This window comes from Typopeltis vanoorti, chromosome 13, assembly GCF_054136105.1.
Source record: "Typopeltis vanoorti isolate ZY-2024b chromosome 13, IOZ_Tvanoo_1.0, whole genome shotgun sequence".
NCBI lineage: Eukaryota > Metazoa > Arthropoda > Arachnida > Uropygi > Thelyphonidae > Typopeltis > Typopeltis vanoorti.
In genome coordinates this window covers 48,219,101-48,243,145 of record NC_143561.1, presented here as the reverse complement: position 1 = coordinate 48,243,145, position 24,045 = coordinate 48,219,101, and the positions used below count along the sequence as shown (strand labels likewise).

Genomic DNA, 24,045 nt, shown 5'->3' with positions numbered 1-24,045 from the left:
TCTTTCTGAGCAATAAATACAAAATGTTATATTCAGGAAATGACAATCAAGGAAAAGGAGTAGCCATAGTATTCAACACAAAATACGAGGCTAATCTTGAATGGCAGTCGGTCTCAAGTAGAGTAATGTGGGCAAATATGAGAATGGGGAACTGGACAATGAAACGTATTTGTGCCTATGGTCCCACAGAAGGTTCTACTGAGGTAGAAGTGGAGGAATTTTTTGAGGCTTTAGAAAAAGCAAACTGACCCAATGAAAAAGGAAAAGTTGGTCCTTGTTGGGGATCTAGATAGCAGCAGAGTGGGAAAATGATTGTGAGACATGCAAAAATATTTTGGGAAAATTTGGAGAAAAGAGCAAAGCTAATAACAATGGCAAATATCTGTTGGATTTCTGCTCAGGACATGGACCGGTTATTACTAACACCATGTTCCAACCTAAAAATGTGCATAAATTCACATGGAGAGAAGAGGCAAGGAATAAGAAAAGTCTCGTTGACTATGTTATTGTTGATAGTGATGTTTTCTCCCTGCAGCAGGACACCTGAGTGTACAGAGGATTTGAAATTGGAAGCGATCACTATTTAGTCTTGAACAGAATAAAATTGAATTTCATATTGAAAAGAATAACATGTAAGAAAGTTTTAAAGTGAATAAAAGTTGAGCAGCTCTCAGATGTTAACTGTAGACTAAAATACAGAAAGATTATTGAAAAGAAAATGAAAGAGTTTGAGAACAGGAATCAAACCTTGGAGATTCAGTGGCAAACTCTGAAGAAAACATTGATTAATTCTACCAGAGAGGCATGTGGTGAGGTTGTCTGCAAGGATAAAAAAAATCAGAACTCCCTGGTAGACACAGGAAGTTAAAGAGGCAGTGAAGGAAAAGAAGAAAGCATATCAAAAGTTCCTGGCAAATAAGTCAGCTTGTGCTCATAAAGAATACAGAGACAAATGCAAGAATGCCAAACACTGTGTAAAACTAGCTAAACAAAAGTCATGGGAGGACTTTGGCAAGAATATTGAAAATAAATATCAAGAAGGTGGCAAAATATTCTGGAGGTTGTTGAAGAAGCTTATGAATGGGGGAAAGAGTGCTGTAAAAGGAGTTAGAGATGATAAAGGTGACATGAAAACAGGAGAAAAAGATATCCTTGAAGTATGGAGTAATTACCTTGAAAAACTGCTAAATGAAACAAGCAATGATGACAACACAGTGGTAAAAAACACTGACCAGGCATGCAGTCAGGAATACATATCCATACTTGAAGTAGAAAAAGCCATCAAAGGCTTGAAATGCAGAAAGGCAGCAGGATTAGATGATATTTGACCAGAAATGATGAAGTATGGTGGTATAAGAGTCTTACAGTGGCTGCACTACATAGTTCAGAAAGCCTGGACAGAGGGACAAATTCGTGATGATTGGAGTAGAGCTCTCATAATACCCATATATAAAAAGGGAAATAAAACTGAATGTGAGAATTACAGAGGTATTTTCCTACTGAGTGTTCCAGGCAAGATTTATGCAGTATACTTGAGAAATGGTTGAGAAGAATTGTGGAAGAAAAGCTTGGTGAAGAACAAGATGGACTCAGGCCAAATAGAGGCTGTCAGGATCAGATCTTCACTTTACTACAAACAGTTGAGAAACCATGGGAACATAACAAAGATCTGTATTTAAGTTTTGTCGTTCTGGAAAAGGCATACGACAAGGTGCCAAGAGAGAAACTATTCAATACACTACAGTTATATGGTGTCAATGGGGCATTACATTATATCAAGCAATACTTAGTCATTATTTGAGTTGCAAGTCAGCAGTTAGAATTGAAGGAAGTACAGGAAGATGGTTTAATGTTAAATCTGGTGTGAGACAAGGATGTACATTTATCTATATGGATCACATTATGAAGGAAAGTGGTATTAAACATGATATCAGAATTGGAGATGTTAATGTCAGCTCTTTGCTTTATGTGGGCGATGTTATACTTCTAAATAAATCCGCTACAAGTTTGCAAGATTCCCTGACTAAATTGAATAACTGTTGTAATAGATATGGTATGAAGGTCAGCAATAAAAAGACAAAGACAATGAAAATAGGTAGAATCGTTGAATATGTCAACTGTGTTTTGAATGGGGAACCTGTGGAACAAGTAAAACATTTCAGCTACTTAGGCACGATTTTTAGTTAAGATAGTAAATTAGATAAGAATATATACAACAGAATCAACAAAGCTGGTATAGTAGGAAGTCAACTGAATAAATTCATATGGAATAAGGGAGAAATTAGGCAGAACACTAAATTAGTGTTCTGACTAAATTTAGCTCTATACAAGACAGTGTTCAATCGAGTTTTAACTTATGGATCTGAGAGCTGGGTCAGAAGTAAAACACATGACCAAAGACTCGAGACCGCAGATATGAGAGTCCTGAGAAAGATTAGCAATATCATTATCCCTGAGAATGATATTGTCATTGATGCCACAGATGGCATCAATGGCAATATCATATTAAAAACCGAGGATATTAGGAAAGAACTTGACATTGTCAGCATCCAGGAATGCATTAGCAGAGCTAATCTCAGGTGGTATGGTCACTTAAACAGAATGGGCGAAGAAAGATTAGCAAAACAAGTGTTCTTTGCCAGGTTGGCAGGAAAACGACCCAGAGGAAGACCAAGATATAGGTGGATTGATATGGTACAAAGTGCCTTAGACTATAGAAATATAAGATCTCATGATGTTGGATTCTTGACAAGTAACAGACTGATTTGGAGGAAAATTGTAGCTAGGAAGTTAGTAATGATGTAAATTTTTCATGTAGTACTGTTACATCGTGTACACCCCTGAGGGTACATGTCAGGAATTTGATGATGATGGAAAAGTATGATCAATGAAGTGGTAAGATATTATTTCCATATGCATAAAGTTTAGTTTACCCTAAGCTTTGTTCATCTTCAAAGAATTTTTGCTAATCTAGAAATGAAGAACAAGTAACTTTGGTATGCCAATGCCATACATGAAATGATGACTTTAAATTCTAGTATCATTATATATTTGTGTGATTGTTTCCTTATATAAATTGCTATTTTCTGAGTTTCTAGTTGATTTTGCTTTATATGGATCTTGACAGTAATATCTAGAGCCTCTGGACAGTTGACTTTAATAGTGCTTGCTATAATAATAATAATACTGGATTTATATTATGTATACGTTGCTAAATTGGTATTAATGAACCAAACTGAATACTAAAAACAGGTCTGTGTTTCTTTCTGGAAGATGCTAGATGATAATATTTGGTTAACAGGTTAAATTACATTGAATTAATGTAAGGTGTTACTTTATGTTTGTGTAGATAATTCATTGTTCAAAAAAATAAATAAATAAAAAATATAAAAAAGTTTCTTAATTCTTTTTATGAAAAAAATTATTCTAGTTATTAATACCTTTGTAGAGCTGTTCTTGATGTGATTTCTTCTAAGGTCCCCAATGATCTGATGTTGAAGATCAGTGCTAATTCTACTCGTCGGGTCCGCTGGGATACAAAATTAGGTTTTTATGCATGTCCAAAACCTTTTCCAGTTTCTTTGTCATCACTGTTACCAGATGGAGGTACTGTGGGTTGTGTGGAATGTATTGTTTCTCGAGTATATCCTATATTGGTAAGTTAACAATATTCATTTATGGTGTAAATTGCAAAATGTGTAAGAAATATAATTAATGTATATTAGATGACATTCATGAAACAGTAATAAAATTTCTTAAAATTTTCATTTAAAATATTTCTTCACTCTGGAATAAATTTGCACCAAAATGTGCTATAAACATTTAGTACATTGAGGTGGCCGTCTGTTAAATAAGCTTGGAAACCCTTGAAGACAAAACATGACTTTTGTCCCACTTTCACTTTTTTTTAAAATAAATTTATACATCTTTGGTAGTTAGAAAACCAAAATGTGGGATAAGTAACTTTTTTTACTACATTCAATATTATTACATTCAGCTTTTACTATATAGCAAATACCATTATATAAAATAGACTCACTGTAACAAACTACCAAAAATGTCAAAAATGTTTTGTATACTAGCATAGTAAATTGGTCAATGGTTGTATAAACTTGGAACCTCAGTCTGGAGAAATCAATTTTATCTCACTTTTTTTTTTTCAGACATTTTCAATAAATGTTCAAAGCCAGAAAGAATTTTATAAACATCTAACACAGTAAGATTCAAACTTGAAGCCATTTCAGTCGCAAAATGAAGGTATCAACTCAAATGCCAGTAGCCAAAATTTTATATTTAATTTAATTTTTTTCAAAATTTTTATACAACAATTAAATAATAATTCATAACTGAGATATAAGCATAAATTGCTTGTATCTCAGTTATTATCGTAATTATTATGCGACACCTCCATGAAGTCTAAGGACTCATCATGGGAGGATACTTGGCCCAACACAGTCAATCCTTCATACTACACAATTCACCATTCTCTACCCATCCAAACCCTATGTGAATGTTTCCCTGTCTTTTCAAGTCATGACCTACTTTTGTAATATCCAAGTAACTGGTGATTCCTGTCACATTTGCATAAAAAGGCATTTTTAATAGGGTAAAGAAAACACAGAATTTTCAGAATATAATTCTAACCTAACATTTAATGCAATGGTTGTACTTGCATCTGGGCAACCTGCTTTAAAATTTGCAGCTGAGTGTTTGTTAAAGCTGACCTCATGTCAACTTAAACATTCAGTCTGTTTCTTGCATTTATTTTGATATGAAGAAGCATTGAAAATCAACTCTCTCTCTCTCAGAGATATGTAGAGGCAAATGGAAGTAAAACTTGAAAGGCAAGCATACATAGCACACTAGAACTGAGCCAGCAGTTTTTCATAAAACAAATTACATGCCGAGGAATCAGTCTACATATCCAAGAATTCATCTTTTGCTTTATTGGGAATGCTGACTACATTCAGGGAAGCTGAGAATGAGTTTTCTACCAATGCAGCAGCTTCTTCTGTAAGCTGAGGGAAATACTGCTGAAATTCCTTTTCAAGGGATTCAAGGTTCCCAGTAATCTCCTACTTCAGAGTTCTTTACAAAGTTCTTTAAACAGATGGGTGTTGATTCTCTGATCAAAATTGTGAATTACATGAAATCTGGAGCCCTCGACACCCATCTGTTTAAAGAACTTTGTAAAGACATGAATTCTGATCATGAGGTTCTTATTTTCTACACTGGTTGTCAAAAGGAAATGTTGTCAATCATGTCTTTGAGTTGAAAAATTAAATCAAGTTGTTCCTTCCTGGAAGTACAAAGGAAACATGACCTTGTGGCTTACTTTCATGATGAAGCTTGGAAGAAAAGAGTTGCTTACTTAGCAGATATTTTAGAACAGCTAAATAAGATGAACCTGAAACTTCAAGGAAAGGAGATAGATACACATTATCCAGTTTCAAGACAGTTTTCAGGCTCTTGCCAGTAAGATCATATTGGTGAATTATGTAGTGAATGCCCTTTGCTTAGAGAGCAAGGTCTTTCACTTTTGTCTGTGAAAACCCAACTCTGACCCTCGCATAGCTGGTGCTCCATCTGTACAAACCCCACAGATGTTTTCAAAAAAGGTATTTATCTTCTCCATAATATCTTCACTTTTTGTAGTAGTTTCAAGTGCACTACAAAATAGGAACTCTTCTTTGATGTCATCTGAATGAATATATTTCACAAAGACGACCAACTGAGAACACGAACTTATGTCTATTGATTCATCAACTTGAAAACAACGGAGAAACTTTGATTTAATTCAAAACCTGCTCTTTCACGTCTCCGGACATATCTGAAATGGTCATCTGAATAGTGTTATTGGACAGAGATATTTGTCGCATCTTTATCTCGTTGGCGTTTGCAGGAATTAATTTCACCACCTTCAACATGCAGGGTTTGATGAGCTTGTAAAGATTTTTTTGGCAATTTCCAATGCAGCACCCATCTTGCTCAAAGCTTTTTTATTTTGCAATTCTTCATGCAAAATATATCCTACACGTTCTTTTGAGATGCCTATAATCTCAGCAATTTCATGCACTTTGACTCGCCATTCATCTAATACCATATTGTGCACTTGATCAATGATTTCTGGCGTTGTTACACTTTTTTTTTTGGACGTCCTTCACATGGATCATCTTCAAGGCTGGTACAGCCATGTTTAAACTTGGCATCCCATTTCTTAATTGTCAGAAATGAGGGAGAAGAGTGCCCATAAACTTTTATGAACTTTGAATGAATATCTTTTAGTGTTAAACCTTCTTTTACAAAGAATTTTATAAATGCATGATACTCAATTTTATCCATTTCAAGGGATACAGACAACACTTTTGCTTCAGAACTTTACAAAACAAACTACTTGATAGAATGACTTACAATTTCACATGGATGTTTATGACAGATGTACCAACTTAGAAAAAAAAAAGTCTTGCTGATAGCGTTGCCAACTATGGTCGAGGTCGAGAACTTTTCAGACCACCGTTGTACTTCAGCATGCTCGGTGAACAAAGCTCTCTCTCTCTCTCTCTCAAGCCACCTAACCAGAACTATTTAGATGCACTCCATCAGCATTTTACAAATCCTTCTTTCTGTCAAACACAGACCACAGATCCACAAATCCTACATCATTCCTTCTGCATAACCTAGGTATTGATTCATTAGCTGTCAATCTCAGTTCACCTTTATCATAACATGGCAAGAGACTTACAGTGTTCACCTTCTTGCTCTTCAGTTTTGCCTCTTCTAACAACTTCTTTACATCCCCCTCATAGAATACTTCTCACCTCTTAAATCATTTGTGCCAACCAAGACAATCAATTCCTTTGTCTTATCTCTTTTTTTTTTTTTTGATGCTGATGACATTTTTAGAAATAGTCAACTTGAGCAACTTCTTGACCTACTCTCTCATACTTATGATCTGCTGTTCTGTACAGGTATATAGTAGATTCCCACTTTATAACCCCCTCCCCACACACAGTGGCTGATATAAATTTTCTATTGCAACTACATGATATGCCAGGCAACAGAGGCAAAGTAATTGGGATGCGTATCCTTCACCTGAAGACTGAATATTTTGATTCTGCTCATAAAAGGCAACAACTACAGTGGTTGAGATAAAAAATTGGTTGGTTGTACACAGAAGTCTCTACTGTAGATATAATTGGATTGCTGAACTCGCATGAAAAGGAGTTGCCATTGAGGATGTTATCAAAATAGCACAGCAAGGAACCATCAGTGATAAGGGAAATTGAAGAACCTCATCTTACCTCTACCTTTACAAAATTTATAGAGGCTTTTTAGAAAAAATTACTCTACTTTAAAAACTGGAAATTGATTATCAATTGATTGAAAATTTTGATGGAACTTGAAAGTCTTGGTAATAGGCAAAAATGTTATAGGAAAATGCACTCGGGGGGGGGGGGGGGGCTCCCTAGTTCAGAAGAAGAAACTATGTGTAAATTTTTATTTTCAGAATTCGAAACTAAAAAGCCTGTAACACTTTTGCATAGTGTTTTTCATTTCATTATTTAAGTGCAATATTGTAGTTTGATGGCCATTTCAATGTGGTATTGCATAGTTTAAATTGTATTTCCAGGGATGTGAATCTATGGAAAATTAGAATTTGATTTATGAAGGTTCAGTTAACAATTGTTTCATGAAACTAGTCAGGTCAAAGAAGTAGGAGTTGACTATATCTTAGGAAACCATAAGACAGAAAGAAAACAGTTTACAATTTTATGAATAATGCAATCCATTGTCTGCTGAAATTCCTTATCACCTTACATTTACGTGTTCAGTAATGGCCTGAGTAAATTAGCTATCATAAAACCAGATTATTCTAAAATGACCAGTCTTTCTTCCATGCTTCAAAACTTACTATAAACAAGATTTTCTTATGATTGTCTTTGTCTTTAAATTGCATACATTCAAGCTTATTTTCAGGACAGATTTACATTTTTGTCTAGACTGACTGTCTTAAACCTACCTGAAAAAAAAAGAGCCTAATAAAATTCCTCCCATCAGATAGAACTTTGACTAAAGTTTTCCAGTGTTTGGTGAAAAATTCATATGCAAAGAATTCATTAACTTTGAAATTTTTTTAACTTTGTAAAGAGGTTTTTCAAAAAAAAAGCATCTTGACTATATTTTAACTATGTAAACAGCATTATGAAGCTTCATCAATCTCTTTCTCAAATGCCTCTTCTTATTTTATCTTGTATACAGTATTTTTGCACTATAATGTGGTATAATTACAAAGTATAAATAATATAGTATAATTACGAAGTATAAATAATATAGTATAATTACGAAGTATAAATAATATAGTATGATTACTTTAAATAGTAATAGAGCTTAAACAAGTAATATAGTTTCAATATAGTCTAATTTGAGGCTGTTTAGCATTGCAAATGTGTGATTGGAAGCTCCTGTAAAATAGATGATTTTTATTTACTTATTGGATTTTTTTTTTTAGATTACTTAGTGTGTTTTTACTATGTTATTTGTGATTTTGTTGTATTCAGTACATTTGCTGAATAATATATCATAATATATTAATATAATATAATTTAATATTAATATAATAATATATCATAATATGTTTTATGATATATTGTTAAATTAAGATAGTTATTAAAAGTGTGTCATCAAAAACATGGCAGAGCAGTACAGCAGCATCAAACAGTAAGGATAACAATAGTGCAGAACCCAGAAATGAGAACCTTTATATTGATGACATAAATGAAGAAAAAGTAACACATGAAATTTCTAGATTGTTGAAAGTTTATTTTTCACTTGGTTAGAGTATAATAAAATTAGTTTAATCCTTTATCCAAGTGTGAGCAAACAAAGTTTGTGCCTGAAAGTATCTTCAGGACTGGGGTAAGGTGGTACAACACCAGGGCAACTCATTGCAAAGGTGGAGCAAACTACCAACATTCCTATCTCAGTATCTCCTATAATGCAAAACACATCTCCTTGCAGATATGTCTAATGTTATGCATTAAGGGAAGACGCACAACCCAGACTAGTTTTGACCTTTATTGAGGTCTCTTCAGTGGGAGCCAGGCTCAAATGGAGATACCAGGCAGACGCATTAGCAGGTTATTTCTACCTATAGGAGTTGCCAAATGGTGTGCCACCCTTTTTTAATAAATTACTCTGGATTTAGAGAAAGATGTTGAAAGTTTATTTTTCACTTGGTTAGCGTATAATAAATTTAGTTTAATCCTTTATCCAGTGCTCTTTCCAGACTGGGTAGTGGCCCTTCCCTTAATGCATAACATTAGACATATCTGCAAGGAGATGTGTTTTGCATTATAGGAGATACTGAGATAGGAGTGTTGGTAGCTTGCTCCACTTTTGCAATGAGTTTCCCTGGTGTTGTACCACCTTACCACAGTCCTGAAGATACTTTCCGGTGCAAACTTTGTTTGCTCACACTTGGATAAAGGATTAAACTAATTTTATTATAAATTTCTAGATTATTTGAAAATTAACCAGGAAGTTAGAGAAAGCAGAAAAAAAAAACTTGACAAGAACTGACAAGAAAAAAAAATAATAAGAGGAAACAATGACAAGAAGGAAACTGCTGAAATTTGTAAGTTACCAGTGAATAATAATAATAACAGCAACAAGGTAATCAGTCCAAATATAAGAAAAAAGTAATCATATGATATGGCAATTCAGTAATTAAATTTGCACTTGATGGAGTCAGTGCATTGATCTTCCAAATGCACTGACTAAGAGATTGTAATGCTAGTTGGAATTAATGATTTAAGTAGTGATAAATATAGTATGAGAGAGGATATGAAAAGCTTAATGGAAGAAACGAGAAAGAAAGGTGAGAAAATAAAAATGGTTAGTTTATTACCAAGATACAATGGTAATAATAGCAAATGTTTCAATGTGCAGGCTATGTAGAAAAATGGATGTTAGTTTTTGGATGTGTGGAGTGAGTTTCATGACAGAAAAGATTTGGATAAAAAGGATGGCCTGCACTAGAATGGATTTGTCATCAAGTTCCTAGAGAAATTATTTGCATAACCTGGAAATGGAATGAGACCTAATGCAGAGTCAGAGAAACTAGATCATCTTGGAAGGAATGTTGAGGACGTGTGTGTGTGTGTGTGTGTGTGTAAATTCATATAGAGTGTGCAGACTTAATAATGATACTAATGTCAGTGAGTGTGATTATGAATCTGCCTAAGAGATGGACTACACTTTGGGTTCAGGCATTTTATCTTTGGAGGGAAAGGTGCTCGACTAGGCCAAGCAGACTCTAGATTTAGATAAAAGAAAAAGTGAGGTGGTAACTTAGTTAAGTTGTTATGGTTGAGTTTATTGCTTTGGTGAATGTGTTGTGACCTAAAATTGTTGACATTAGTGGAGCCTGGTTCTCAGAGTTTGATGTAGTAACTGAAATCAAGGGTAAAGGTTATGGTATTTTTAGAAATGACAGAAGAGATAGGTGAGGATGGGTGGACTACTCATGATATCATATGACTTATCTTGTGTGACTGAGGGCTAACAGGATAAAATATTGTTGGGAACGTGCTTTGAGAAACTGATGAGGCTAGATATTTTGGAGTTAAAGTGGATAGTTGAAGTTCAAGGGTCACATAGCAAAAATTGTGAATAAAACAGAGGATATTTGCAATGCTGAACTGAACATTAACATGTAAGGATATGGAGGTCATTTTGCCTCTTTACAAGGCCTTTATTTATTTATGCTTATGGCTACATGAAACTGGTAAGTGAAAAGTATAATTATAATTTCCAGAAACAAATGATGAAAATCTTAACATATGAAAGTTCATTACATAAAAGGCACAGCCTGCTTTCTAAGTCTTTTTTTTTTTTTTTTTAAATAAAGCAAAAGTAACTTGTCATAATCAAGCCAGGAACAATTATGCTGCAAGAAGTATGACAAGGCTGCACGTTCTCACAACACTTTGCAACATAAATGTAGCTGTATCTGAGGTTTAATTAGAGAGCAGTTGCGTCTTGTGTGAGAAAACTTGATCCATTAGAGGAAGCACATTTCACATTGTATCATCCATCTTCTAACATGAGGAGGAGTTCTGCTGATACTATGACGAGGACTATGAGAATAACGTCTTCGTGGTGGGACGGGACCGTGATCTGTTTCCTCCATAACCACCGCCACCACCATACCAACTACAGGTCAAGGTCCAGGTTGGAAAGCCAATTCAAGGCCTCATCCGTCACCTTGTGGATGTCCTGTAGGCCACCACTCTGAAATTGGTGCCTCAGGCAGTCGAACACAATATGCGTAATCGTCTGAGCCACGGGAGAACAATCACAATAAGGGTGATCTGACAGCCTCCATTTGTTTAGAAGGTTGCCACATCTGATCCTGTTTATTGATGACCAAATCTTTCTAGGAAGATCAAAACCAGGCTGCGGAGCACAGGGATCTTCTACCAGGAAGCCGTTTGTTGGGAGATTGTTGGACTAATATTCTCTCCATATGCCAGATATTGATGGCAGCGCAGCTGAAGAGAGTTCATCCATGGACTAGAGAGGCTTTCTAGATATGAGGTGTAGGGACAGGAGTCGGTTGCTCATTGCTTTATTAAATTCCTTAATTGAGGCTCGTCTTCTCCGTATGTGTGGTGGAGCAGTGTTAGATAGAACAGGCAACCAGGAGAGAGGGGGGGTGCTTCTCACTGTCCCACTGATTGTGCGCATGGTAGAGTTTAGCTGGGTGTCTATAATGTTAGTGTGTGTGTGTGTGTGTGTGTGTGTGTGTGTGTGTGTGTATACTTCTTTCCCAGACAGGGGCACAATATTCTGCTGCAGAGAATGCGAGGGCTAGTGCAGATGATCTTAGGACTTCTGCACCACAACCCCAGGTTGTTCCAGCAAGATCTTGAAATGATATTATTTCTGGTTTTAATTTTATTGGAGAGGTTGATGATGTGCCTTTATAGGTTAGGCTTCTGTCCAGGCTCACTCCAAGGTATTTTGGGTGAGGCTCATGTTCAACCATTTTTCCACAGAAAGAAAGGTTGAGTTGTTGATTCACCTCTGTTTGTACAGGTGAAATACTGAGGACACTGTTTTCGTTGGATTTGGCTTCAAGTACCACTGCTTGAAGTACTCTTCCAGGGTATTCAGGTCTATATTCAAGGTTGATTCTAGGTTGGTAAAGGAGGTGGATTGATGTAAGATCGCTAGGTCATCGGCATACATATACTTGCTTGATCTGGTATGAGGTAGATCATACACGTAGATGTTAAAAAGTATAGGGGGATAACACAGAGCCCTGAGTAAGACTGTTGAGAAGGAATCTGGGCCTGCTCTTTTTTCTGCCAATATGGACCCGGATCTTTCTGTTGGAGAGAATAGATTCAAAAAGTTGTCAAGTTTTTTTACACTTTATAATATTTCCTTGTTTTAGGAGGAGGCCTCTGATCCAGACAGTATCATAAGCAGCTGTTAGATCAATGAAAGTGCCTCCAGATTTAAGTTTCTTCTGGAAGCCTGCTTCAATTTAAGTTGCCAGGACCTGGTCACAGCAACTTCTTCCTGGCCTGAAGCCAATTTGTTCAGTCGGGAGTGCTCTTTCGATGAATGGTGAAATTCTTCTAAGGAGAATTCTTTCATAGCTTAAAGGTGGTGCAAAGCAAGGAGATAGGTTGTAGGTTTTTCACATCATTTGGATCTTTCCCTGGTTTCAGCACAGCAATTATTTTGGCTTCCCGTCACAGCTTTAGTAGTTTACCAGTCATGATGATTTCTGAGAAAAGGGCAGCCAGCTATGTTTGGCCATGTTGACCAAGATGTTTTAGGAGGTCAGGGAGTATACAATCCACTTCTGCAACTTTGCCATTCTTGGTAAGTTTTAAGGCTATTTGCACCTCTTCCTGAGATACTGGGTATACAAGTTCAGGAAGCTCAGGTTCTGTCTTCAGGATTTGTCTGATGGAAGCTTGTGCAGCAATTTTCCTGGTAGAGCTGGGATGAATCTTGGAGGTTTTCAATAAATTGTTAGCCATTTGATAAGGAGTTATCTCTGTTGTTTTGTGTGTCATTGGCTTTGCTTCACCTAATTTTCTCAGAAGTGACCAGCTTCTCCGACTAGATGTGACGAAATCGAGTTCATTGATGGTTGAGATCCATCTTTCCTTTCTGTTTTTATCCAGGGTTGATATGAGCTCCTTAGCAATAGTTGGATCTTCAGTTTCCTCATATTTGGCTAGGAGTTCTTCACTTTCTCTACTCCAACATGGAATATATTGTTTTGTGTAGCCTCTAGGGATAGAGGCTTTTGCTGCAGATTTGAGTAGTTTAACAAATCTAGGATAGCAATTAGGAGTGGGTGGAATTGCTCTAATGGTTTGCTCGATTTGTTTCTGAAACGCAGTCCAGTTGGAACCTACGGAGATTCCATCTAACGATTGGTGTTCCGCTGATGACTGGGATTGATGTTCCTATCTCTATTAATTACAAGGCCTTGGTACTACTGCACCTGGAATTCTATGGTGCAAATTGGGTTTCCTGGGTTCCAAAGGGATAAAGAAGCCGTGAGGCTGCAAAGAAGAGTTACAAAGATGATTTTGGGATTATGGAATGTATATTACAAGGATAGATTGACAATATGTGGCCTGCAGACACTGGAAGATAGGAGAAAGAGGGTTGATATGATAGGTCTATAAACTTTTGAGAGGGCATTATAGGATATCAGTCGATGAAAATTTTCATTCTATGGAAGGTGGGGAGAGTATGAAGGGGGCATCCTTGGAAGTTAAGTTTGTGTGAGAGAGCTAGATTTTTCTTTCACAGAACTGTGAGTGGAACAGTTTGCCTGTTAAAATCGTAGTGTATATACTGTGAATCAGTTTAAGAGAAGGTATGGCAGCAGGTGTGGGTGATGTTTGGCCACCCTCGATGAGTGCTTGACTCCCTGGAGGTTTAATAATAATGTGTACCTTAAGGTTATATTAGAGGTTTAGAAAAATCCTTTCCCAAGTGTCACATTATTTCTGTTGTTCTCTATGGTTCACTTTCTTTTCACTTCTGGCTTATACCTGTATTAAGCTATTCTTGTTTTAGAGCTGTGAAGATCATTGAGTTTATTTTTTTAACTGTCACACTTCAGACTTCTGTTTTTAATGTTAGTTACTTCTTGCCAAAATGTTCTCACCAGTTTTAGTATTCTTCTTCTGAAATGTTGGAATTTTTTTTTCCCCCACTTGGTTAGACTATAATAAATTTAGTTTAATCCTTTATCGAAGTATAAGCAAATAAAGTCTGCACCTGAAGTATCTTCAGGACTAAGATACTAAGACAGGAGTGATGAGAGCTTGGTCCACCTTTACCACGAGTTGCCAAAAGGTGTCTCACCTTATTATTAAATTATTCTGGACATATCTGCGAGGAGATGTGCTTGCTTTGCATTATGGAGATACTAAGACAGAAGTGATGAGAGCTTGGTCCACCTTTACCATGAGTTGCCTCAAGATACTTCAGGTGCAGACGTTGTTTGCTTACACTTGGATAAAGGATTAAACCAAATTTATTATAACTTCTGACATATCTGTATAATCTATCCAGTATTAAAAAGGAATGTTGCCTTATTGAAGAGAATTTCTCTGTTGTATTTTTCTTATAGGCATTCTCTATGTAGAAAAAATATCATTTTGCATTGGAGTTTTAAAATTAGTACTCTACTCCATTACAAAACTTTTTTCACTTTCTTGAAGAATCTTTATGTGAATCCCATCCACCACAAAAAGTTGCTACTCTATAGCATGAGTAACATGGGTGGTTTAATGATTGGACTTCTATTTAATTGGAAACTAATAATTCTAATAATTATTAGTTTTTATCAATTTATTTTATTGATTAGTTTATTATTAATAATAAACAATTATAATAATTGGAAATGTAGTACTTTTTCAAACCACATTAAGCTTTCACTAATTAGGTAGTGGTCTCTCCTTTGACATTGAAATTCATCTGCTATCTAAAGACTCATAAGCATTCATGCTCATAAGTGGGATTTGAACTCATAACCTGTTGGTTGAGGAGTGGGTACAATATCCACTGAAACAGCCAGGCTGTCTGGATCAATGTACTTTGCTGATTCCGGAATGCTCTGTCTTGTCATTCATTAAAGTTGCTGTAGATTATTATTATTACAGCAACCATGAGTGGCCATTACTGGAATCAATAAGCTCATCATGGGAGGCCCACTTTACTAGCAACATGTTTGTCATCTTGAACTCTGAACCCTTTTATGCTTCCTGCATTCACAATGCATTCTGTCAATATGTTTATCTACCACCCATCTACTGCTCCCTATGCCAAAAATCTCCTCTTTACCACATATCTTCACACCTTTACATAGCTTCCAGGAATGGCCACTCATTCATTCTTGCCCCCTTCTTCTTCTCCCTCTCCACTCTTTTTATTTTTTATAATCCCCTCACTGAACTTAAATGTCTCTGTCATACCTCTCTTTTCCTTCTAACTACCACTCTCTGCAGTCTACATTCCTTCAATTTCTCCTTACCCAACATTCCAAAATCCTTATATTTGACCACCTAGCTTTCATTATGATGAAAACTAGCTGATAAAATTTGAGTACAGTAGTCTATGTGAGGTCTAACCAATACCTTATAAGTGGTATCATCACCACTTCTTTATCCTTTCTTGTCAATGTACAATGTATCATAGCAGAATACTATGTACAGTCTTTGCAACATGTCCTTTGAATTTTAGTCCACTGCCAACCATCATCCACAAATGTTGAATCTTATCCACTTCTTTAAGCACAATTCCATCAGTACTGCAGCCTTATATTTCTGCACACCAAAGTGTAGCAGTTTGCATTTATTAATATTGATACTACCATCTCAATCATTTGTATACTAGCTGAAAGTCTACTCAAATCTTCTTGAATGAATTAAAATCTGCAACACTCCTTACTTCCCAACTTTGTATTGTCAACACACATTTGATGATCCTCATTTGATCCACATGAAATATTATTATTATTGTTCCGGGAAACTCCAAGGAGTCAACAGACTCATGGAGGGAGGCCAAACATCATGTCTGGAACAACTATTTAACATTCACACAGTATCTATCATATCTTGTCTTGAACTCATTCACGGTCGTAGCACCCACAACAGACTCTGGAAGCTTATTCCACTCATTCACCACTCTCCAAGTAAAAAACCTAGCTCTAACACCCTTGTCAACCACGCTCTTGCCCAGCTTCCATGCATGGCCCCTAGTCCTCCCACCACCAGTCATATTTTCAAAAATATCTTCTGGATCAATCTTATAAAAACCCTTCAGTAATTTGAATGTCTCAATCATATCACCCCAACTTCGCCTATCGTCCAATTTCTGCAACCCACAAATCCTCAACCTATTCTCATAAGGTTCATTCCACAGTCCTGCTATCATCTTGGTCACTCGTCTCTGGACCCTCTCCACTTCCTCCCCATCACGAAGAAACCCTGGTGCCCATAAGTGGGCACAGAAGTCCAGATGGGGTCTTATCAAGGCTCGATACAGAGGAACAACAACTTGTTTGTCTCTGCATGTTAAAGTATTTTTCATAAGCCAAGTGATTTGGTGAGCTATTTTAGTCACTTTTGCAATGTGCCCCCTAAACTTCAACTCCCTATCCACCAGCACTCCCAAATCCCTGGCCTCATCAATCTCCTGGAGTATGGTTCCACCAATGCGATATACTGCTGCTGTTCTTTTCACCCCAAAGTGCATAACCTTACACTTTGCCACATTAAACTGACATCCATTTTTCCTAGCCCAGTCCACCAAACTATCCAAATCATCCTGTAAAATTTTGACATCCTGTGCACTCACAATTGCTCTACCCAACTTTGCATCATCAGCAAACAAGTGAACACTTCCTCTCAAATCCTTTCCAATATCATTGATGAACAAATTGAAAAGCAGTGGTCCAAGAACAGAGCCCTGCGGCACTCCACTAGTCACAAGCCGTCTTTTTGACTCCACTCCTGAATAAACCACTCTGGTATCTCTCCTTCAACCACCCTCCTATCCATCTTACCAACCCTATATCTATCCCCATCTGCTCCAGTTTACTGATTAGGGTTCCATGTGGTATCCTGTCAAAGGCCTTGGCAAGGTCCAGTAGTATTACTGTAAACCCATTACCCCTATCCAGTTCAGCCGTCACTGTGTTATAAAACGTGAGCAAGTTACTGAGGCATGATCTACCCTTCACAAAACCTTGTTGTCCCCCATAACATCCACCAAACTATCCAAATCATCCTGTAAAATTTTGACATCCTGTGCACTCACAATTGCTCTACCCAACTTTGCATCATCAGCAAACAAGTGAACACTTCCTCTCAAATCCTTTCCAATATCATTGATGAACAAATTGAAAAGCAGTGGTCCAAGAACAGAGCCCTGCAGCACTCCACTAGTCACAAGCCGTCTTTTTGACTCCACTCCTGAATAAACCACTCTGGTATCTCTCCTTCAACCACCCTCCTATCCATCTTACCAACCCTATATCTATCCCCATCTGCTCCAGTTTACTGATTAGGGTTCCATGTGGTATCCTGTCAAAGGCCTTGGCAAGGTCCAGTAGTATTACTGTAAACCCATTACCCCTATCCAGTTCAGCCGTCACTGTGTTATAAAACGTGAGCAAGTTACTGAGGCATGATCTACCCTTCACAAAACCTTGTTGTCCCCCATACAATATCCCATTTTCATCTATCCAATCCTGTATTCTTTTCTTGACTAATTTCTCTAAGACCTTGACAATAATTCCTGATATGCTAATCGGTCGGTAATTTACAACAGCAGTCTTGGAACCACCTTTATGCAGTGGAACTATTTTCCCCTCCTTCCACCCGCTCAGGACTAACCCGGACCCGAGACTCAAATTAAACAAAATGGTCAAGGGTACTGACAATTCTTTAGCTGCTTCTCGTACTACATGAGCTGGTATACCATCCATATATCAATAACAAATAAGTTAGGAGCCCTAGAACAAAACCTTGAAGCACATCATCAGTCACCTTCCTTTTTTGAGCCCCACTGCTCCATCATATGCAACTTGTGGTATTGTTCAGAGAGCCAATCCCATATTCCACAGCTTGTACATGAACTTGCCATGTGGTAGTCTATCAAATGCCTTTGCAAAGTCTAAGAATATCACTGTATATAAATCTTCCCCATGCAATAATGTATTCATTGCCTTATCATGAAATGCAAGCAGATCTCATTAGAGCATGTGTTTCATCTGCATCTAGACTTAAAAAAACAAACTTCATCTGTATTGATCAGCTAATGTCTTTTACTCTCTTATAGGGAGTAGGTGAGGCTATTTTAGCCTTATCTAACTTTTTGGAGATTGAGTGGACAGTTCAGTTTCCACTGGTAGCCAATGAGAGATAGCTTGGCCAAGACTATCATTTATAAGTGACGTCTGATGAAGAGACGACTGACAAGTGTTGCTATCTTGTGGTCCCTAACACAAGATGCTATTGTCTGTAATAGTATGGATTCTTTGGTCAGTTTTCTTAAGTCTACCAGGCGAAAAACCCAAATTTCAGGGAGAAAAAAATCCATTTGCCCATACTGAGATTGACTAATCTCAGCATTGGCAAATGGGTTTTTTGTCAAAGAAAAGCTTAGAAAAGTTCCTCTAGCCAGTGACTGGAATTAAATGTAGGTATTTATTTGGACAGCCTAGTGCCGATGAAGCAAATGTGACTTCCACCGAGCTTCACAGGCCATCTGTGTTGATTTGATTTTATGATGATATTGTGTTTCAAATATTATTTTTTTTTTTTATTCTTGAACCATCAGCAGTTACATCCTTACTTTCTATATTCATTTTCTATGCTTGTTATTATGCTTAATTCTTCCCAAGACTGAAATGTGGGTTTGCTTTACTTGAATATTCAGTCAGATATGCTTTCAGGTTCTTTATTTTAGAAACTGTTTTTGTGTCAGCTTAATTAGGTCTTTATCTCAACTCTGTCCTTGAGAATTATTAGTGGGGCTCAGCGAATTCTTGAACATCCATGTTTTCAATTCCTTTCACCTTCTTCTGTAGAATTTGTCAGTCTTTTCTATTCCTACAAGACATGCCAAAGAAATAGATTTTGGTTTTGCTAAAGTAGCAGTTTCATTTAAAAAAAAAAATTTTTTTTTCAGACTTTATTTGTTAGATAATGATTACTATAGATTTTATTCCGAATTATGGGGTGGGTGGGGATAAAAGACTTCATGTTTTTTTGAATTCAGCTTGCCTGGTTGGTCAAGTGGTTAGCATATCTGTCCTCCAACCAACAGGCTGGGGGTTGGAATTCTGCTGTGAACATGGTTGTTTGTGACTATCTTTAGGTAGGAGATGAATTTTATCTCCTAGAGTGAGACTATCTCCATGCTCATTGGAGGCTAAAGTTGTATGTTTTATCTCTAGAGCTCTTCAATCCATATGAGATATCAATAACGAATAAGTTAAACATCAGGAGCCAGATTATGTAAAAAAATTGAAAAAATTATGAAAAAAATAGAAAAAAATCTTTAGCCTATCCACACTACTGATGTATTATAGGTTTGCAACCTTTTCTGGGTCGGAGTCAGTCTCATAAACAGAAATAATTAAATATCCATAAACGTGTGCTGTATATTATTTGTGCTTCTTCTGTTCATTTTAATATTCATTTCTTTCAGTTTATGGAAAAGTACCCAGATCAAAGTATTATATTCCGCAATGCTAGGGTAGAAGGAAAAACTGCAGCACTATATGACAAGTTGCAACACCTTCATATTGAGAAAATAACAGCATCTGTTGAATCCAGATTGGAAAAGTCAAATTTTTTTAAAGGTAATTAAAAAGTATTATGCAATATAATTCCTTTAAAGAAATTTTTATAATGTTATTAATTATTTATTAATCTTAATAAGTTAAAGTCTCCAATTCAAATTTTTTTAGCAATATTATCTTGAGAAATACACTTCTTGATTATGTAATAGCTAAAGAGGACTATTATATTAGTTTTTACTTGTTAAACATAAAACTTCTTTTGAAATGAGTTATTTTAATTTCATATTTTATTGACTGATATGTACTATAAATTGACAGTTTATTTTAACTACAATAGAATTGTAATGAATTTTTTTATTGAAGAATTTCATTGAATGTCAGGTAAGTCAACATGAAGTTACAGAGCGTAGAATATGAAATTAAAATGTACTCATTTTATTAACTATAGCCCACACTATTGGCTCATTGATTAAATAGTGATTGAAAATAATCCATCATGTCTCTTTTCAAAGCTTCTCCTTCTATTCAGACACCAGTGATACTGGACAGTAAACTTTAATTTTACTGATGTGCCAATAATAAAACTGTAAAATTATGTTTTTAAACAAGTTTGAGTGGAAAAACATGCAATTTTTTATCCAATTTACTAAACATATACCAATACCAAGCATGAGTGATCCATGTTTAGAATTTTTAAAATAAACTCTCATCATCTGATGTATATATCCTCTAGAGCAGAGGTCAGCAATGCAATGGCCGCAGGCGGTATGGCACCCGCAGTGAATTTTTAGTGCGCCCTCAGAGAAATTATTGTAAACTGCTTTGGAGCTCGTAGCGGTAATTTTGCAGTATAGATCGCAGTATATCTGAGAGATATGTTCATTACTAATATGTGCTAAAATGCAAGAAAACATAAAGAAAAAACACTGCAAATATAATACATGATGGTACAAATTAAGTGAATATTGAATCCAACATTATTTCATAGCCGAATATAGAAACTACAAGAGTTTCGTGCCGAATATATAGAAACTAAAAGTTTCGGCGGATGCAAGCATAAGTAGTGCCTTATGGGCAACTGGTAGTAAAGGTGGAGCAAGCTCCAGACCTCTTTCGTTAGTATTTTCCATAAATGTAAAGCACATTTTGCAGAGGTCAGCAACTTTTTAATATGAAGAGTGCAATATAAAATTTGAAAATTATGGAGGGCTCATGACACAGGCATTTTTTCTCTCATTTCAGACTTAGAAATTCTATGATTAGTTGTTTTTAAGAGAAATGAGATTTCAAATTTGAACATTATTTTATTTACCTCGCTTTACAACATATTTTTGTCACATATGAATGAATATAAAATACCATAAAAATAAAAAATGAATACAAAAAGAATATTCATGTTCACAATTAGCATGTATCTGTCAGATCAGATGCGAATGCCTTGCTTAAAGGCGCTCGCATCTGATCTGAAAAATGTAATATAGAAAGATATTTCAAAACCATTCATGCCAATTGTAATTTTAAGTTTAAAATCAGGAGGAGTCGGCAACACAGCGCCTGGAGGCATCATAGCGCCCGCAGTATTGCGCCCTTCATATGAAAAAGGTTGCCGACCACTGCTCTAGAGTGTGTTAGCATTATGACTTTCTAATGCAGCATTTCATAACTAGTTCACTAACAGTTTTTTCCCTTCTAAAATGGCCTGTTATTTGTCTAGTCTCTGATTTGATGACTCTTACATTTCAGCAGAGCAAGCATTACTTTTAGTAGCTTCATAAAAGATTATACATACAGAAAATAGACATTTTGTTTCTACTTAATATTCATTCCAGTACAATGACAAATAATTTCATTAATTAAGACATTAAAACAGAATATTCTACACATTAGTATGCTAAAATAAACATAGACTTTATTCAATATAATTATGAAATTGTTGTAATACAAAAGAAACAAGAAAGAATAAGATATTAGGAACGTACATTTGACTAGTAGTAGTAAAAGCAAACACACCCCACTAGGTATATGGGAACATTTTAGAAAAATATGGCAAAAATGGCAAAGATAATAATAATGACAAGTATTTGCTGGATTTCTGCTCAGGATATGGAATAACTAACGCTATGTTCCAACATAAAGATGTGCACAAGTTCACACATATAGAAAGAGAGAAGACACAAGAAATAAAAGAAAGCCTCATTGACTACATTATTTTTGATAGTGATGTGATATCTTCATGCTGTTTCAAGATACAACAGTGTGTAGAAAATTTGAAATTGGAAGTGACCATTACTTAGTGCTAAGCAGGATAAAATTGGATATGACATTGAAAAACAGTATGTAAGAAAGTTTAAAAAGAATTAAAGTTGAGCAGATTTTAGAAATAAACTGTAGGCTTGATTTTACAAACATTATTGAAGAAAATTTGAAGCAGTTGGAGAACAAGAACCAAACCTTGGAATAACAGTGGCAAACTCTTAAGAAGACATTGACTGATTCGGCTAGGGAGGTATGTGGTGAAGTGGCAGCTGGAGTAGATGATATTCAACCAGAAATGCTTAAGTATGGAGGTATAGAAGTTTTGAAGTGGCTACCCTGCATAATTCAGAGGGTCCAATCAGAAGGTTGAATTCTAGATGATTGAAGTTGGAGTAGAGCTCTGATAGTTCCTATCGATAAAACAGGGTATAAAGTTGAATGTTAAATTTAGAGGAATTTCTCTACTTAGAGTTCCAGGTAAGATTTATGCAAGCATACTTGAAAAAAGGTTGAGAATGATTGTGGAAGGGAAAGTAGGAGAAGAACAAGCTGGGTTCAGACCAAATAGAGATTGTGAAGATTTTCACTTTATGACAAATAGTTGAGAAATCAGGAGAATATGACATGATCTATACTTAAGTTTTGTAGATCTGGAAAAGGCAAATAACAAGGCGCCCAGAGAAAAGCTTTTCGAAGCACTATAAATTATATGAAGTGAATGGAACATTATACAGACCAATACATAGTCTATATTTAAGTTGCAAGTCAACAGTTAGAATCGAAGGAAATACAGGAAGATCATTTGATGTAAAATCAGGGGATAAAACAAGGATGCACATTATCTCCACTGTTATTCATCATCTATATGGATCACATTATGAAAGGAGGTGGCATTAGTCCTGATATATTAGAATTGGAGATGTCAAATTTAGCTCTTTGCTTTATGCAAATGATATTGTACTCCTAAACACATCTAGTGTAGGTCTCCAGGATTTCCTAATTAAACTGAATTACAGCTCTAACAAGTTTTGCATCAAAATCAGCAAAAAAAAAAAAGAAAAAAAAAAGACCAAACTATCAAAATATGCAGGACACATAAAAAACTTCAGCTGTTCTAAGTGGAGAGCTTATCTAGAAATAGACAACAGAATTAAGTAAAATTGTTGTGGTGAGTAGCCAGCTGGATAAATTTATATGGAATAAGAGAGAAATTAATCAAAACAGCAAAGTTAGCAGTATACAAGATAGTGTTCAAACCACTTTTAAGTTATGGATATGAGAGTTGGGTTAAATCATCATCATCATACGTATCAAGGATTTAGGCCTAGTATGGCCTGTTCCGGCCTTAGAAGTCATCGTTTAAGAGGACGTCCTGGTTTTCTTTTTCCTAATGGCTTGTACTTTAAGGCTTGTTTTGGTAATCTTTCTGTTTTCATTCTTTGAACGTGTTCCATCCATCTATGTTTATATTTTTTAATTTTTTCAATTACTGGTTCTTGGTTTAATTCTTTCATAATATCTTTGTTTCTTTTGTGATCAAATAGGGTATACTTTGCAGTTTTTCTCATAAACTTCATTTCTGCTGTTGTTAATCTTTGTCTTTTTGTTTTATTGTCCAGATTTTGCTTCCATACATTAAGACCGGTAGGGCTAATGTATTGTATACTTTTAGCCTGGTTTGTTTTTGAACTAGGTTTGGTTTAAATATAGAGTTAATTACTCCTGTTATTTTTAAATATTTTGCAATTTTTATGTTTATATCTTTTTCATTTTCATAAGTGATCATACATCCTAGGTAGTTAAATGAATTCACCTGTTCTAAGATCTTGTTATCTAATACTATTTTAGTTCTTGCTGGATCTTGTCCTTTAAAGGCCATAGTTTTTGATTTTTCTGTTGATATTATCATACCATAATCTTTGGATATCTCATTT

General features: G+C 35.7%; 1 protein-coding gene across 1 annotated transcript in view; it reads left to right on the top strand.

Annotated features, from left to right (window-relative positions):
* LOC150100122 (breast cancer type 2 susceptibility protein-like) overlaps window positions 1–24,045 on the top strand; it is a 244,572-nt gene that overhangs the window by 108,958 nt on the left and 111,569 nt on the right. The window contains exons 7-8 of the mRNA XM_090402598.1: window positions 3,477–3,656; window positions 19,762–19,915. Of these exons, the coding sequence (XP_090258724.1) occupies window positions 3,477–3,656; window positions 19,762–19,915 (334 nt within the window). The remainder of the gene's footprint in view (window positions 1–3,476; window positions 3,657–19,761; window positions 19,916–24,045) is intronic.